At 29.9% G+C, this 19,509-nt stretch overlaps 2 protein-coding genes across 2 annotated transcripts; both read left to right on the plus strand.

The window, feature by feature from the left end:
- Nucleotides 1–375: 375 nt before the first annotated feature.
- Nucleotides 376–2,642, plus strand: LOC135955764 (glutactin). The gene is made up of 4 exons (XM_065506122.1): nucleotides 376–894; nucleotides 958–1,651; nucleotides 1,743–1,939; nucleotides 2,049–2,642. Exons 1-4 carry the CDS (start codon nucleotides 376–378, stop codon nucleotides 2,640–2,642), a joined length of 2,004 nt encoding a protein of 667 aa, XP_065362194.1.
- An 8,412-nt stretch (nucleotides 2,643–11,054) lies between these two features.
- LOC135955765 (glutactin) lies at nucleotides 11,055–18,891 on the plus strand. The gene is made up of 6 exons (XM_065506123.1): nucleotides 11,055–11,258; nucleotides 16,907–17,377; nucleotides 17,452–17,652; nucleotides 17,724–17,892; nucleotides 17,956–18,152; nucleotides 18,223–18,891. The coding sequence occupies exons 1-6, from the start codon at nucleotides 11,055–11,057 to the stop codon at nucleotides 18,889–18,891; spliced, it is 1,911 nt and encodes a 636-aa protein (XP_065362195.1).
- Nucleotides 18,892–19,509: the final 618 nt, after the last annotated feature.

Below are 19,509 nucleotides of genomic sequence, written 5' to 3' on the forward strand. Positions count from 1 at the left end.
AATAATTATATTTTGTAACGTCTTTTTTTTTGTAATGAATTAGAATTGCTAATGTGTTCTTGCAAAAATCAATATTTATGTATGTGGTGGCTTTTGTTATATCTCTTCTATATTATTGTTATTAAAGATTTGCCCTTAAGCTTTAAAGCAGAATCAACGTTTTGGTTGATTGACCTAATTTAAGTAAGAACATGCTTAACAACAACCGTAGGCGATCAGTAGACAAAAACATAAATTATCATATTCATCTCTCTATTCATTTTGGACACATTAATAAAAAATATATCTATTCTTTACGTTGTCTGCAAAGAGGTTTCTTGGACGGCATAATTTTTGGCATATAGTTAGTTGAAATTAAGTCTTTCAACCTATAAGATGTTGAAAATTAGGGTTTTATACTTCATTTTATTGATCCTGGTGATCTTTAGTTTGTGCGCAGATGCTCAAAGACAGCAAAACAAATGGAAACGTGGTTCTCAAAAAGCCCAACAACAACAATTAAATAAACCACAAAATAATAAACAAAAGGGAAACAAAGTTACTAAAATTCCTATTAAAGTCAATAAGAATAGACAAGAGAAACCGTTAAAGAAAATCAAAGATGATGCTACTCAATTAATACCGGGATTGGGATCGGTGAAAGGACGTACTTTTAAATCAGAATGGAGTGGTAAAACTATTTTGCAGTTCTTGGATATTCCCTATGCCAAGGCTCCCTCCGGCTCATTGAGATTTAAGGCACCTGTGCCTGTTGCTCCCTGGACTAGTGTATTAAATGCGGATAAACCCCATCATGGGTGTCCCTCCCTGCAGGATTTGTACGGTTTTGAAACGTTAAATTCGAAAAATATAAATGTTGAAGATTGTTTAAGATTGACCGTAAATACGAAATCCGTAAGTTATGAAATTTAATATCTAAGTTTATATGAATATGTATGTGTGATTTCTTTGGTTTAGGTTAATGGCAATGCTCCCGTTATGGTTTATGTTCATGGTGATTTCTTATATGATGGTAGTAGCATAGAAGCTGCCCCAGGTTATCTTTTGGAAGAAGACGTTGTTTTGGTTTCTGTACGCTATCGCTTGGGTCCTTTCGGCTTTTTGTCAACTATGTCAGAGGATATTTCTGGAAATGCTGGAGTTAAAGATGTTATATTAGCATTGCAGTGGATACAAGATCATATTACGACATTTGGCGGTGATCCCACGCGTGTCACATTGTTTGGACAAGTTGCTGGTGCAGCTCTAATCAATGTTTTAACCATGAGTCCAGTCGTACCGGAAGGTCTTTTCCACCGTGTAATTTATCATTCGGCCTCCGCGTTATCTCCAGCTTTTGTTACCGATAATCCCTTGCCATCAGCTAGGGATATTGGTAAAATTGCAGGCTGCACAAATGTCAACAAAGTTAATTCATTGAATAAATGTTTGCGCAAATTGAATGCTACTGAATTGTTGGAGGCCTTTAATACACACAGTTCTTCCAAATCAACTCAAGAAGTGGGTTCATTTGGTGCTGTACAATTTGTTGTCGGTGGTCCTTCTGGCATTTTGCCTCAATTCCCCGCTAAAATACTAACATCTGGAAATTTCAAAGCCTATCCCACAATGGGTGGTAGTGTTAAGAATGGTGGCACTTTTATATTAAGAGGTAAAATCTCAAGTTTCCATTAATTTCCTCATACCTACATTCATTTGTACATACGTTATTTATGTACATATATTTACACATTTTTATTCAGATATTTATACAGATAATTTCAACGAAACTATTGTCGATGATACTATGAATGGCATGGATTACATAAATCTCATTATATCACAAACCAATGGAGCTGATCCCACTGACGCTTGGAAGAAATATGCCAAAGAAGAAGTATTTACTCCAGAAATAATAAAAAATGGTACTTTCCACGCCATGACTCCTGGTTTAATTGATGTAAGTTATTGTTCATACAATATTTAGCAGTGGTCTACACATTTCAGTTACTGTGTGCCGTGAAATCGAATTCTCATTATATTCAACGAAATATCATTTAAATTTCTAGCTGTGCAGTACTATTGCCTTTAAAAATCCAGTTTTATTGGCCCTGCAAGGTAACGCACAAAAATTACCCAACAGTACTTATCTATACTCGTTTGACTATGATGGCGAATTAAATCGTTATACATCGTCTGAGAATGCTGATAACGATATGAATGAGATGCCGTTCGAATTAGGCGTATCCCTAACCGACGACAACCTTTACTTGTTCCCTTGGCCTCGATATCTCTTACTCAACTCGAATCGCGACATTAAGATCGCTAAACGCATGGTAGCATTTTGGACTTCCTTTGCTGCCACTGGTAAGCCATCTGCTCCCAATGTCCCAGAATGGCCTGCAATGAACGATGAAACCGGACCATATATAAAAATTGGCAGAACCGTATCGATTGGTGAAAACTATATCGATGAGTACACAGCGGCCGTTAAGGAAACTGAAAATGGTTTTAATTTGATCAACGAGGAATTCTTTGAGAGTTTAGTCGATATCTACGAAAACAATAATGAAGATGATAAAGACACTGTTGATGTTGAAACTGGAAATGAAGAGGCACGTGGAAATATTGTATTGATAGCCAAAAGAACTAAGAAAAATTAAGAAAATCCTATTCTTCAATATTGTTGTAAATAAAAAACAATGGAATTCATACATACATAATAAATTAATGAAAATAAAACTCACATTTTATTCCTTAATTTTTCATTATATCGCTCATTTGCTGCAACAATGTCATAACTCAAAATTCGGGTGTTTTGAACTGAATAATACAAAATATGCGCCGTTCTATAGTTTTTAATCATTGTAGAATTAGCAAGGTACAATTATTAGAAAGTATGCTCTCAATTATACATTCCCTATAACGTCAAACAAAAGAAAATTAAAAAATATAAAAAGGAAATGCCAAAAAAAAAAAATTGAATTTAAATTTGTGTTACGAAAAAATTCAATTTCAACCATAAATTCATTAATAACACTATACAACAAATGAAGACTTTTGGAAAAACACAAGATCATGACTGTATAGGTTCGACTCTACTACCAAAGGGTAGTAAAACCCTATACTCAGTTTGTCCATTTTGGTGACCGATTTTTTTTTATGGGCCCCCAAAGTTTCTGATAATCTGTTTGGCCTCTAAAAAAGGTGTCATCAGTTTTTGGTTTACAGCCAATTCAGACTTTGTGATACGGCTTAACTTTATGTAACAATAATATAGCTAAGAGTCCGCCAAATAAATTTTGTTAAAACTGTTTTCCAAAAAGTAGCTTTTTCGTGGACTTTTGTTGAAAAAATATATTTTTTTACTTTTTTTGGAATAACTTCCAGGGACTCCTAATTTTTCACTAACAATATTTAGCAGAGCTGTAGCTACGGTAAATCTGAATAATTCATGTAAACACATCAATGCAATCTGAACATATCTAGGTACTCTAAATAGCTGTCAAAAATCACTTTGTAGCTTAAAGATTTTAGTTTTTTACTATTTTTTGACTCTAAATACGCTGGAATAACTTTATCCAATCTTGATGCAAGATATGAAAAAACTTTAAAATTTTTGAAAGTCGGCAAGGATTGTGGAGCTTCTGAAGAGTAAATATAAGGTTTTCATATACGTTTTTGATATCGATGGAAACCTTATGACTTGAAGATTAACATTTTAGTGAAATGAATTTATTTTGTGTTTTTTCGGACGTTTTTTAAGGTAAATAAAAATTAAAAATATTTTAAAATGGTGATTTTCCATCAAGAAAAATAAAAACTTTGAATTAATGTAAAATTTGAACAGTTACAGACATCACAATAAAATTTGAATGTAATATAGATCTAAATGTTCTTAAGTCAATGGCATCACTAATTTTGCCATTCTTTGTTTTCAAACACCGAAATTCCTAACAGCTAACAGCTAACGTGGAAAATGTGTTCCAAAAACTGAGTTTTTTTTAGAAAATAGCCCGTTTTGTATGTATATAAACAACATATAGGGCTATACAAATGTGATGAGTTTTTGAGGATCGGTGCTTTGTGTTTTTAGAATTTTTTACTCAAACCTAAAATTTTGTTTCAAAATTTACCAAGTTTGGATAGGGCTGCGGGGTACAATGTGCGCTTAAGTTAGTCAAATTTTACTTTATACGTTTTTGCCTTAAGTTCTCTTTCCAGATCATAAAAAAATGTATATAGTCCCGTAGAAAATTAGTTTTTTATAAAAAAAAAAAAATATGGAAACTTTTAAAAAAAGATCGAGCAAAATTAAAAAAAAAAATAAACCTAAATAGCTCTTCAACTAAAAGAGATAATCTACAGATAAAAACATATTTTTTGTAGACCTTCTCAAGGACTATCTATATTTTAAATTTCAGTTTATTCGGAGCATAAATGGCTTTTTGGCGATTTTTTTTTAAATGGGTGACATTGAGAGTCCACCCACTGATCCCCATTCCGAACACCTCAGCCTAGTAAATAATACAGCAAACATAGAAGTGTGGACTTGATCATACTGCTTTAACAAAAACTCTTTGTTTTAGCGTCAAAAAATAGTAAAAAAGAAAATTGTTAAGGTACAAAGTGATCTTTATGAGCAATTTAGAGTGACTAGACACGTTCAGAATGCATGGATATGTTCTCAAGAGTTGTTCAACTTTACCGTAGCTACAAATTTGCTAAACATTGTTAGTGAAAAATTAGAAGACCCTGGAAGTAATTCTAAAAAAAGTAAAAAAAAATTGTCTTCCTATATTTTTTCAACAAAGGTGCACGAAAAAGCTATTTTTTGGAAAAAAAATTTTAACAAAATTTATTTGGCGGCCTCTTAGCTATATTATTGCCATATAAAGTTAAGCCGTATCATAAAGCCTGAATTAGCTGTTAGCCAAAAACTGATGACACCTTTCTTAGAGGCACTACTGATTTTCAGAAACTTTGAGGGCCCATAAAAAAAATTGGTCACCAAAATGGACAAACTGAGTATAGGGTTTTACTATCCTTTAGTAGTAGAGTCGAACCTATACTGTCATGATCTTGTGTTTTTTTCACTGTTGCACTGTGTAATTGAAGAAAAACTATATTTTATTAAATAAATGTGTACTAATTTCAATTAAAACGTTAAAAATGTATAAAATATCGCGGTAACAAATTGAAAAAAGGTAAGTAATTAAACACATAGTTTGACGTTTTATGCATGGAACACATTGAAGACAGCAGGCTACCAACTACAATCTGTCAAAATTAGAATACACACGTTTATATGAAGACGATTCTTTTGACGACAGCACAGCTACACGACCACACGATTGCTTTTGCCGCTGTAGCCGAATTAAACTAATTTCTATTTCTGTCAACTACAAAGCAGAAATAGTGTTGCTAATATAATAAAAAATGTAAATCAAATGAGTGCTTAAAAAAAAATATATTTTTTTTGCTTAATTAAGAGAAGTTTTTGATAACCATATTGATGTAAATTATTAACAGGTACATAATTAATTATAACCATATATATATGTTTACTTAAAATAATTGTTTAAATCTTAATTACTTTGGAATTTTATACGGTTATTTTTTATTAAAGTGGCACCACTGAATTATAAATCAGCTGTTTACATTGTAGCTGTCGTCTTTAAAATAATTCAGTAGCTGCCACACGACTACAACTCCAGCCAGCAGAATATGTGTTCGTGTAGTCGTGTAGCCTGCTGTCTTCAATGTGTTCAATGCATTAGGGTTGAATAATGAAAACTCTCTCTAATAATTGTACCTGGTAACTGATTGTACCATGGTATTTAATATAGTTTTATCCATGATAAAAATATAGAAGGTAGTTTCAATCAAAATTTTTTTTTTCAAATAAGGTTTTTTGAAGTTTCCTTATTTTGTGAGCATTATAAAAAGCGTTGCCACATTCCTAAAAATGATTTTTATTTTAGAGAAATTTTTTACAAAAAATGTGTAATTTATAATTTAGTATTTAAATAAAAATGTATTAAGTATGTTGTGTTGGAAGTTAATGATTCAATTCCTAACATTCGCTATATAATTTGGGCTACCTGACGAAGAATTTTCATTAAATTTTAAAAAAAATTAATTTAAACGTTCCAAAAGGCTTAAAAACTGGTGTTCGGTTTGTATAATCCACCCTCTGACAAGTTTTATATACATCCAGCCACTGTTGTCGTTTGTTAGGTAATGTAGGGACTTTATAAAAATTTACATTTGAATTTTTGTAAAAATATTTGGTATTTTCGCAGTTGGGGAAAATGCAACTCATGTTTGTTAAATCTTAAAATAATGTTCACAAATTAGCTTTGAAATATTTGAAAATGAAAATCTTACCTTTGATCCAAATTTGATAGTAAATATTTTTTTTAATATTCTTCAAATTAATGAAAATTATGTATTAATTTTTTCACAAACTTCAAAGAATATATGGGAAAATTTTTAATTAATATGGTATTACTATTTTAACGAAAACGTCAAAATCCTTAAGCATGTCAGACGTAGAATTTTAAAAAATAAAGACAGAATGAAACTACCTTCTATTTTTCTACTATGGTTTTATCAGTTTTAAAAAAGTCAATTATTTTTTGTATGAGAGTTTTTTTATGTTGTAAACGTCAAAATTAAAATTCGTGTTTGTACGAATTTTTATTAAATACAGATTAGAAAGATATTAATATCTACTATTTAAATCTGGTTTTATTTCTGAAATCGCATGATTTGTTGAAAATTTATTTAAGGAATAGTAAAATGTCATAAAACATTCAAACCCGTTTTTCTCGAAACGATTTTTTTTTAATTATGACATTGTTGCAGCAAATGAGCGATATGTAGTTTGATAGCAAACATACACAAAATCACAAAAGCTGGTACTAGTCAAATGAACGATTTTTCTCTAAAAATTTCATAATTTTTGCCAATTAACAACGAAAATAGGGTCACTGTGTTTGACCCAGGAATAAAGAAATTTTAAAAGTTCATGTCGAAAAATAATTAACAAAAAATATTATATTAAATTAAATGTTTTCAAAATCAACTGCAATCTAAGTTATTCGAGATGAAAAGTTGTTGTGATGATTGAATTTTGTTGTATATTATAAGTAATGTTTAAATATTATAAAATATTCCCAGTAAGCATTATAACTAGTATACAAACCCAAAAACCGATCAACCTTTTTTCATCTTTGTAAACTCAATCGGTTTTGGTTTGCATTCACTCATTTAAACATATTTTTTAAAAACTTTGATAGCTTTTTTAAAAATATTTTGCTAAGAAAAATACATTGTAAAAGAACAGAAATTGACTATAACTCTATTCTTTTTGTATAAATAAAACTTATAGATAGGCTTTACATTGTAAGAAATACATTCTAAATTTTATCTATTTTGACATGTCGGTCAATAATAGCAAGGTTTTTCATATTATTGAATGGATTTAACAAATCAATAACGTACAATTATTATTAATGGAGAGAATAAGTTTCATACATGATTGAAACATCAATATATCCAATGTAGTCCAACTAAGCTCACTATTTAAAATCGAGAAATCGGATCACAATTGTCTGAGATATAAGCAAAAAACTGCGACTATCTCGATTTCACCAATTTGTCTTTTCATCAAAATTTTAAACTATACTTTGAAGAGGGGTATATATGTATATTATTGACTTAAGACGTAACTACTAAATAAAATATATTTGAATTCTATTACGACTATTCAAAACCAAAAAAATTTTGTTTTATTTTATTTGATGCTGTTTGATCTTACAAAACACTTGTAAGAGTAAACACGTCAAACAAATTTGTGCTAATAAAAGTGGTTACGCTTTTTTGAGTAAATATTTGCCATGTGTGACCCTACCTTTAGTAATCCAGATATGGATCAAAAATCGAAGTATTCGTGGTTTTTTGCATATATATCAGCCATTTGTGGGCCGATTTTCTTGATTTTATATATATGTATGTATGTAAGTTATTTGAGGTCTACGGATTTCAACATACATATGGACTTTATGGATTCGCAAATGAAAAATGAAGAGTATAACTTGAAAACGCTTTAGTCAATTTCAAATATTTGGTCAGATTCATCATGGGCATGTTCAAATGAATAAGAAAACGTATTTTGTAAGTGGAAATTACACAAAATAATTGAATTTTGCATTCAGGAATATAATTTTTTTAAGATAGAGGAATACAGGAAACTAAAATGTCAATAGAAGTGCATAAAATTAGTTTTTATCCAATTAAAAATTTGGTCAAACATTTTATAAAAATAATTTAAATTATGTTTAGAGTAATAGACAACAACTAGATAGGTATCTGAGAGCCAAAAACCTAAGTCTGTTGTCAAAAACCTAATTCATGAGAATGTATTGCATGTATTTTGTATCACCCGTATGTGTGAAAAGAGAGTAATATTTTACTCTCTCCTTCCGTTCTATGCGTTTATTCTATGTTTAGAGTGCTCAAAATCAAACTTTTTTCAACATCAAATATTTCGCCTTTTCCTCTTTTACTCATAGAACTGTTCGGTACCCAGCAGATCTAGGAGACAATTCCGAACTATCATTTAGTGTGGGAGTTATTTACATCACTAGCCACGTGACTAGTCATTTTAACACGGGCATGTCCTAAGCAGGGGGTCAATTGTCTCTTTTTGATTACAATGGTACTGTCTAATAGCTGGTCCAAAGTAGGCAACGCATTGGATTCACATATTGGTTACATAGCGCCAGTTACCTTACTAGCTTTGTAACTGGTTACTTGATCAGCTACTTGACTAGTTATTTTAACACGTGCATGTCCAAAGCAGGGGGTCAATTGACCCTTTTGATTACAATGTGACTATCTGATACATGCATATACAAATCAGGGTAGGTACGAGTATTTCACAAAATTGTGTGCGCTTCAATACAATGAATGATTTATAGAATTTAATCAGTATAATTAATTTGTTAAAGCCAATTTCTGTCAGATGGTTTAAGTAAAAATGTAGCCTAAACGAAAACATGTTTAGAAAGTTGTATTTTTAGCTACTCCAATAAATAGAAACATTTAGTATTTTTGTTCGTATCTGAAGTATGTATGTATTAATAAAGTTCATTCGCGAAACTGTAACAGTGACCTCAAACACATGAATATTTATATAAAAAGGTTTGAAAACAAAGCAAAAAATAAAAAGAGCATTAAAATTAATATGTATGTACATATGTATAACGTAAAACGCTCTATAAATTTTATCTATTGTTTGTGTGTGTTTGTATTAAATAAATAAAAATTCTTACAAATGAATAACAAATTTTAGTTGGACTCATATGTTGATCTTGAAATTAAATGTATGTATGTATGTATGTATGTATGTATGTATGTATGTATGTATGTATGTATGTATGTATGTATTTAGTCGTTTACGTTCAACTATGTTTATATTAAATATTGAAGAGTAAATACATACCGACATTTGGTTTTGTTTTCTATTTAAAAAGAAAAGGTGTTGCTTAAATAGATGCGGGTTTCGATGCAGGTTTCCAAAACCATAGCTAACGGCGTAGTTTATAATCTAAAAATTATAAATATCAACAAAGTTTAATAGAATTATCATGTTAATTTCATTTTATCATTAAAACTTTCACTTAATTGAACATAATTATGTTGTTGAAATGAAATACAGTAACTAATTTATCATTAAAAATAATAAATCTGTGAAATGTAGTAATGATGAAATTCTTGTTAAAGTTAAAGACTATACAACAATTGTGTTTGACAGACAATTTAATTTACATAGATCGATAGATAGATAGATAGATAGATAGATAGATAGATAGATAGATAGATAGATAGATAGATAGATAGATAGATAGATAGATAGATAGATAGATAGATAGATAGATAGATAGATAGATAGATAGATAGATAGATAGATAGATAGATAGATAGATAGATAGATAGATAGATAGATAGATAGATAGATAGATAGATAGATAGATAGATAGATAGATAGATAGATAGATAGATAGATAGATAGATAGATAGATAGATAGATAGATAGATAGATAGATAGATAGATAGATAGATAGATAGATAGATAGATAGATAGATAGATAGATAGATAGATAGATAGATAGATAGATAGATAGATAGATAGATAGATAGATAGATAGATAGATAGATAGATAGATAGATAGATAGATAGATAGATAGATAGATAGATAGATAGATAGATAGATAGATAGATAGATAGATAGATAGATAGATAGATAGATAGATAGATAGATAGATAGATAGATAGATAGATAGATAGATAGATAGATAGATAGATAGATAGATAGATAGATAGATAGATAGATAGATAGATAGATAGATAGATAGATAGATAGATAGATAGATAGATAGATAGATAGATAGATAGATAGATAGATAGATAGATAGATAGATAGATAGATAGATAGATAGATAGATAGATAGATAGATAGATAGATAGATAGATAGATAGATAGATAGATAGATAGATAGATAGATAGATAGATAGATAGATAGATAGATATCATACACTATCTACCGTCCATCCAAATTAGATAGATAGATAGATAGATATCATACACTATCTACCGTCCATCCAAATTAGCTACAACTTTTTATGCTAATGATTCCAGTGATTTTGATTACTTTTTAGATCACGAAGATCTTCTCATATTTGTCTAGTTTATGTCGGCGCATTCTTTCACTTTGTTTGCCAAATTTTAAACAATCTCAATCTTTTATTTCTGTTTTGGCCCCAAAAGAACTAGCTAACTAACACAAACTCATATCAATAATTTGCAAATGTAACATGGAAAGAGGAAAGAAAGAATAAAAATATTCGTTGGCAAATTTTTAAAGTGAAATTTGCATTTATTTCCCATACTGATGTTGTGATAGTAAAGTGGAATTCTCCGGCATTCGATGAAATCAGTCGTTGACGCGTATTGTTGGAAAACGGTTCAGGTTCTCGATCAATCGAATAAACTCAAAATTTAGTGATGCTTTTGAAACTAACGTTACTTTTCGGTTTAGCTTGTATAGCATTCGCGTTGTATGATGAAGAAAAGGATACGATTATAACATTGCCCAACTTGGGTTCGATACAGGGAAAAATTGTTAAAACTGCGTGGTCGCAGAGAGAAGTGTTACAGTTTGTTGATGTTAAATATGCTGAAGCACCTTCGGGAAAAAATCGATTTAAGGTGTGTAATTTTTAGTTTCAATTCAATTGCAGTCAAAACAGAATGCAACTCTATCGTTAAGTGTTAAATTAGTAATAACATCAAAAATTGTCTTATTGAAACGAACTATACGTATGTATGTATGTATGTATGTATGTATGTATGTATGTATGTATGTATGTATGTATGTATGTATGTATGTATGTATGTATGTATGTATGTATGTATGTATGTATGTATGTATGTATGTATGTATGTATGTATGTATGTATGTATGTATGTATGTATGTATGTATGTATGTATGTATGTATGTATGTATGTATGTATGTATGTATGTATGTATGTATGTATGTATGTATGTATGTATGTATGTATGTATGTATGTATGTATGTATGTATGTATGTATGTATGTATGTATGTATGTATGTATGTATGTATGTATGTATGTATGTATGTATGTATGTATGTATGTATGTATGTATGTATGTATGTATGTATGTATGTATGTATGTATGTATGTATGTATGTATGTATGTATGTATGTATGTATGTATGTATGTATGTATGTATGTATGTATGTATGTATGTATGTATGTATGTATGTATGTATGTATGTATGTATGTATGTATGTATGTATGTATGTATGTATGTATGTATGTATGTATGTATGTATGTATGTATGTATGTATGTATGTATGTATGTATGTATGTATGTATGTATGTATGTATGTATGTATGTATGTATGTATGTATGTATGTATGTATGTATGTATGTATGTATGTATGTATGTATGTATGTATGTATGTATGTATGTATGTATGTATGTATGTATGTATGTATGTATGTATGTATGTATGTATGTATGTATGTATGTATGTATGTATGTATGTATGTATGTATGTATGTATGTATGTATGTATGTATGTATGTATGTATGTATGTATGTATGTATGTATGTATGTATGTATGTATGTATGTATGTATGTATGTATGTATGTATGTATGTATGTATGTATGTATGTATGTATGTATGTATGTATGTATGTATGTATGTATGTATGTATGTATGTATGTATGTATGTATGTATGTATGTATGTATGTATGTATGTATGTATGTATGTATGTATGTATGTATGTATGTATGTATGTATGTATGTATGTATGTATGTATGTATGTATGTATGTATGTATGTATGTATGTATGTATGTATGTATGTATGTATGTATGTATGTATGTATGTATGTATGTATGTATGTATGTATGTATGTATGTATGTATGTATGTATGTATGTATGTATGTATGTATGTATGTATGTATGTATGTATGTATGTATGTATGTATGTATGTATGTATGTATGTATGTATGTATGTATGTATGTATGTATGTATGTATGTATGTATGTATGTATGTATGTATGTATGTATGTATGTATGTATGTATGTATGTATGTATGTATGTATGTATGTATGTATGTATGTATGTATGTATGTATGTATGTATGTATGTATGTATGTATGTATGTATGTATGTATGTATGTATGTATGTATGTATGTATGTATGTATGTATGTATGTATGTATGTATGTATGTATGTATGTATGTATGTATGTATGTATGTATGTATGTATGTATGTATGTATGTATGTATGTATGTATGTATGTATGTATGTATGTATGTATGTATGTATGTATGTATGTATGTATGTATGTATGTATGTATGTATGTATGTATGTATGTATGTATGTATGTATGTATGTATGTATGTATGTATGTATGTATGTATGTATGTATGTATGTATGTATGTATGTATGTATGTATGTATGTATGTATGTATGTATGTATGTATGTATGTATGTATGTATGTATGTATGTATGTATGTATGTATGTATGTATGTATGTATGTATGTATGTATGTATGTATGTATGTATGTATGTATGTATGTATGTATGTATGTATGTATGTATGTATGTATGTATGTATGTATGTATGTATGTATGTATGTATGTATGTATGTATGTATGTATGTATGTATGTATGTATGTATGTATGTATGTATGTATGTATGTATGTATGTATGTATGTATGTATGTATGTATGTATGTATGTATGTATGTATGTATGTATGTATGTATGTATGTATGTATGTATGTATGTATGTATGTATGTATGTATGTATGTATGTATGTATGTATGTATGTATGTATGTATGTATGTATGTATGTATGTATGTATGTATGTATGTATGTATGTATGTATGTATGTATGTATGTATGTATGTATGTATGTATGTATGTATGTATGTATGTATGTATGTATGTATGTATGTATGTATGTATGTATGTATGTATGTATGTATGTATGTATGTATGTATGTATGTATGTATGTATGTATGTATGTATGTATGTATGTATGTATGTATGTATGTATGTATGTATGTATGTATGTATGTATGTATGTATGTATGTATGTATGTATGTATGTATGTATGTATGTATGTATGTATGTATGTATGTATGTATGTATGTATGTATGTATGTATGTATGTATGTATGTATGTATGTATGTATGTATGTATGTATGTATGTATGTATGTATGTATGTATGTATGTATGTATGTATGTATGTATGTATGTATGTATGTATGTATGTATGTATGTATGTATGTATGTATGTATGTATGTATGTATGTATGTATGTATGTATGTATGTATGTATGTATGTATGTATGTATGTATGTATGTATGTATGTATGTATGTATGTATGTATGTATGTATGTATGTATGTATGTATGTATGTATGTATGTATGTATGTATGTATGTATGTATGTATGTATGTATGTATGTATGTATGTATGTATGTATGTATGTATGTATGTATGTATGTATGTATGTATGTATGTATGTATGTATGTATGTATGTATGTATGTATGTATGTATGTATGTATGTATGTATGTATGTATGTATGTATGTATGTATGTATGTATGTATGTATGTATGTATGTATGTATGTATGTATGTATGTATGTATGTATGTATGTATGTATGTATACTAAGTGCACTTTTTTAATACTAAACACTAATATTTATAAGTAAAAATACACTGTTTGCGTAAATTATGTATTTCGTTTTTTATCGTTTTACGCAAAAGTGCTAAGTCCATTTTATTTTCTCAAAATTACAAAGTTATCTCAGTCAAATGTAAATTAGTATAACAACGTTAATTAATATATAATAGCGTCAAATTTGTTTTAATTATTGTTTTATTCATTAAATTTCAATATTATCTTCTCGACTGCTGATATCAAAAACGTTGCCCCATTGCCTTTAAATCAAATAACAGAGTTAAAACGCTAAAAATAAAAAAAATGTTATAAGAAAATGAGCTTAGTCCCAAAAAAGGACCTACATATACATAAGTTGTAAACTTACTTTTTCTAAACTGTGATTATTTATCATTATAAATCATACCAAATAAGTAATACACAGATTTAAAAAGAATATTTAAAACCTATGATTTTAGAATGTCTTTTGTATCTTCTGCAAAGTTAGTGAAAAGGGTCATAGTGCGTTTGCACACTACCCTAATGATATAAAGTTTGGAATATTTAAGTATTATTTATGTATAAACATAAAACTCTTGCGAACGTTAAAAAAAATAATTTGTTTGTACGGCCAGGCTCAAATATTGATTCGTTTAAAGGGAAATGTTGGAATACAGTATAACAATCTTGGTGATTTGTAGGAGAGAATAAAGGTTCTAACGATTTATTTTTATACTCTTCACAATTGTGTAGTATCGATATACATACATATGTATATGAGTTTGCCATATATCGGAGTCGATATAGCCTGTTTGTTTAAATCAACTTCCCGAAGAACCAAACTATTTCAAAATCGGTCCTCAAATGGCTGAAATATTTTTTCAGGAAAAAAATAGTTTTTGATATGACAAATAATTTAAAATAACAAAAAAAATCCCGAAGATGCTACACATTGATGTAGAGAAATTAAAATATTTTTATAAAAAATACCTTAAGCTTAAATAATTATTATATTAAAGTTAAATAAAAAGGTCAAATAACTTTACAATTTAATCAAACTCGACATGTAGACTAAGTTCGGGTAATATATGTAAGTAGTTACAATCAAAACAAGAATATGTAGCTAAAAAAAAACAGACAAAATACTGTCTTGTGTGGGAATCGAACACTCACATTATTTGCTTGTGTTTGATAGTCAAGCTGCTAACTCACTAGTTGGCATTACAAAAATTCACAAAATTATTGCTGGGATGGTATAGGTGGTATAGCCACTTTTCTCTAAAACTAAGAGCATAGGTGTAACGGTACCAAGCTTAAGAGTTGTATGATCCCAGAAAATTAAAATTGCGTGAGTGTACTTCATTTTTGCAGGTCATGAAAAATAGTCAGTTGTAAAAAACCAGGGAGATCTTATAGACTTTTTTTTGTGATCTGTTAAAAATTAATTATACCCTACACCACCATAGTGCATAAATAGCTTAAAAATGTTGGTATACACACAAAATTCAACATAGTTAACTTTAATATAGACATAAATCACACGACCTAATTCCATGGTGATCGGTTCATAATTGGTCATATATATACACTAAATATTCTATATTGTTGCATGTGTTCTTCAAAAGCAAATATTCCCATTTGACTTTAAAATTAAATTAATGATGTTTAAAACACGTGATTTTAGAAAAAAACAAGTAAGAAAGTATGGTCGGTCAAGCCCGACCATATAATACCCTACACTAAGTAAAAGAGCAAAAACATTTTTCTTTTAAAATTTCAATAATTTAAATTTTTTAGTGATTTTCGGAAGTGGGCCTTATATGGGGGCTATGACCAATTATGGACCGATCACCATGAAATTAGGTCGTGTGATTTATGTCTATATTAAAGTTTACTATGTTGAATTTTGTGAGTATACCAACATTTTTAAGCGATTTATGCACGTTAAAGTGATTTTCGGAAGCGGGTCTATATGGGAGCTATGACTAATTATGGACCGATCGATTCACCAAAATTTGGTGAAATGAATTTTGTATATATTTAACTTATTTGGAGCGCAATTTGTGGAGATACATTTATAAATTAAACATTTATGACCGATGAAGTCCAATTTCGGAAGGACATTTGTATGGGGGCTAAGGTGAAATAATAGTTTCAATAGGCTTGGTCCTTGGGCCGAAAAAATAATATGTACCAAATTTGATCGAAATATCTTTAAAATTGCGACCTGTACTCTGCGCACAAGGTTTACATGACAGCCAGCCAGCCAACCAGACGGACATCGTTAGACTAATATATGTGGGCGTTACAAACATCTGCACAAACGCATAATACCCTCCCCACTATGGTGGGGAGGGTATTATGCGAAATTACTCTATAAAGGTGAAAAGCTTAATAACGTTTTTATTTGTATTTATTTTTACCACATATGTCCTAATTATTACTATACAAATACATCCTTAAAAAAAATAGAAACAGATATTTTTTTTAAAGCTAGGTCCAAAATAGTTTTAGAATTAGAAGAAACAAATCAAGGTTTATTTTGAGATACATACACCTTTTTTTGTGAGTTGCTCTAATAAGTATGTATAAATATATGTATATTTTTATAGCCACCTCGTCCCGTCGAACCATGGGAAGATGTAATGGATGCAACTGCTGAAAAAATTGGTTGTCCTTCAATAGTTTCGATGGATTCATTGCGAAAACTAGATGATTTAATCGATATTGAAGATTGTTTGTCCATGACCATCACAACACCAAATGTGTCTGGCAGCTATCCTGTATTAGTCTACATACATGGAGAATATTTGTATGAGGGCAGCAACTCGGAAGCTCCACCCAACTATCTGCTGGAAAAAGATATTGTTCTTGTAGTACCGCAATATCGTTTGGGTCCATTCGGTTTTCTGTCCACAAAAACGGATGAAATTCCTGGAAACGCTGGAGTTTTGGACATATTTTTGGCATTGCAATTTATTAAATATTTCATAACAAATTTCGGTGGAGATCCGGAGAAAGTGACCCTAGCTGGTCAAGTGGGTGGTGCTGCTATTGCACATTTATTGACGTTGTCACCTAAGGTGAGCATAATTGAATAAAACGATCAAGCTATAAAAACGAAATTATTCAACACCTTTATTACTCTTTGGTACAGGTTGAGAAGGGATTGTTTCATCAGGTGATATATCATTCCGGTTCAGCTTTAATGCCAACATTTCTGGAGGAAAATCCAAGAAAATTTGCCCAAGAAATTGCCGAAAAGGGTCAATGTAAAATGAAAACCGTCCGAGATTTAAATCAGTGCCTGATGGATATGTCGGCTTTAGAATTGCTAGAAGCTTTTATGACACATGGTGTATGTTAAATAATGATCTACGTGTAAAATGGGAAATGCCCATATTTACTCATATTTATTTTTGTTTTTAGATTGAAAAATCGGACCTGGGTGTAGGTCATACTGGTGGTATACAATTCACTATAGGAGGACCAAGCGGCGTACTGCCAGAACATCCATATGACTTAATGCTTAAATCGAATAACTCCTACCCAGCAATGGGTGGATGTCCGAAAAATGCTGGATCTAGAACTCTTAATGGTAACATTTATGATAAGTTTATGATAAAAACATTATTTCATTTCACGCAAACTATATTTCCAGAGATCGTTGAAAATGATTGGGAGGGAAATATACCGGAAGATACTTACAACAGCTATGACTTTATCGATCATATTATCCGCCAGGTAGTGGGTACTGACAAAACCATGTTATTGACCAGTTTTGTTACACATGATTTCTTTAATAGAAGACTTATGGAAAATAGCACATTCGCCACTTTAATACCCAGATTGATAGATGTAAGTTGCTGGGTTTTGAAAAATCCGATAAGTGATAAAAAAATATATATAATATTTTCCGTAATTTTAGGTGGCTGGTACACTTTTACACAAACTACCAGTTTTATTAGCATTAAATATGCACAATAAACATGTGCCCGATAATATTTTTCTCTATTCCTTCGATTATTCCGGAGAATTTAATCGTTACCGCGACATGGATGAGGAGCATAACATGCAGAGTCCCTTTAAGGCTGGTGTTTCTCTAACAGATGAGGCTTTATACTTGTTCCCCTATCCAGAGCATGTTGAAAAATTGAGTCCACCCGATCAATCAATGGCGAAACGTATGGTGGATGTATGGTCATCATTTGTAATTAATGGCCATCCTTTTGGAAGCCACCGTAGCGGGTATTGGCCTCCCATGACAACCTTGTATGGACCATATTTAAAACTAGACGAAACCTTCACCATAGCTGGTAATTACTTTAAAGAATTTTCGGTCACTATCATGGACGAAGAGGCTGGCCACAGTTTAATAAGAGAGGTTTACTACTTAAGGCGTAACTATAGCGACAGGCAACATCAACAGAAACAGAAACACCGATCAAAAACATTAAATTTAAGAAGAAAATTCACCATCAATCGTGTTAGACCAACTCGTAGGGTAAACAAGAATACGTCAACAAGTAAATCGCGAACCAAAAATAGTATAGTAAGACGTCATCCGAGTAGAAATAAAGTAATATTTAGATACTAAGAATTTTAATTGTTTCTTTATTTACGTTTTGTCCAAAATTCAAATTCCATTTTACATTTACATACATATATAAATATATATGTAGGTAAAAAAGTAAGTATGTAATTGTAGTCTAATAAGTATTTATGTATATAAACAATAAAAAATAAATCTAATCCGCTTAATGGATGATTTTTGAAAACTTCCATAAAAAAACAAATCCATCCTGTTACAAATTAATATTGTTACGAAATTGTACTTGAATTCAAATATAACGATTTTAACGGCTGATTTAAAAGTAGCATAATGCTTTCAAGTAACAGTGCTGTAAAACTGCAACATATCTGTGGTCATTGTTAAATAAAAGCTTTCAGTTGATTTGATTGTAAGTTGGCAACGCTGTATTCGATTTCGAATAATCAGTTAAAGAACATTGAAGAAAGTACACCACAGATGGCGTATGATCTAGAATATTCGAATTTTGACAGTTAAAGAGCTTTCTAGATGGTAATGCAGAGTTATAAATAGTGGAAGAGGTTGCAGTCTTAGTGAGTTTATCAGAGACGCTTTTCGAATAAACATCATCTAAGTGCCTTAAAGTGTGTTGTGTTTTTCAAGTCAATTCGTGTACATTATAAA

Source organism: Calliphora vicina, chromosome 3, assembly GCF_958450345.1.
Source record: "Calliphora vicina chromosome 3, idCalVici1.1, whole genome shotgun sequence".
Taxonomy (NCBI): domain Eukaryota; kingdom Metazoa; phylum Arthropoda; class Insecta; order Diptera; family Calliphoridae; genus Calliphora; species Calliphora vicina.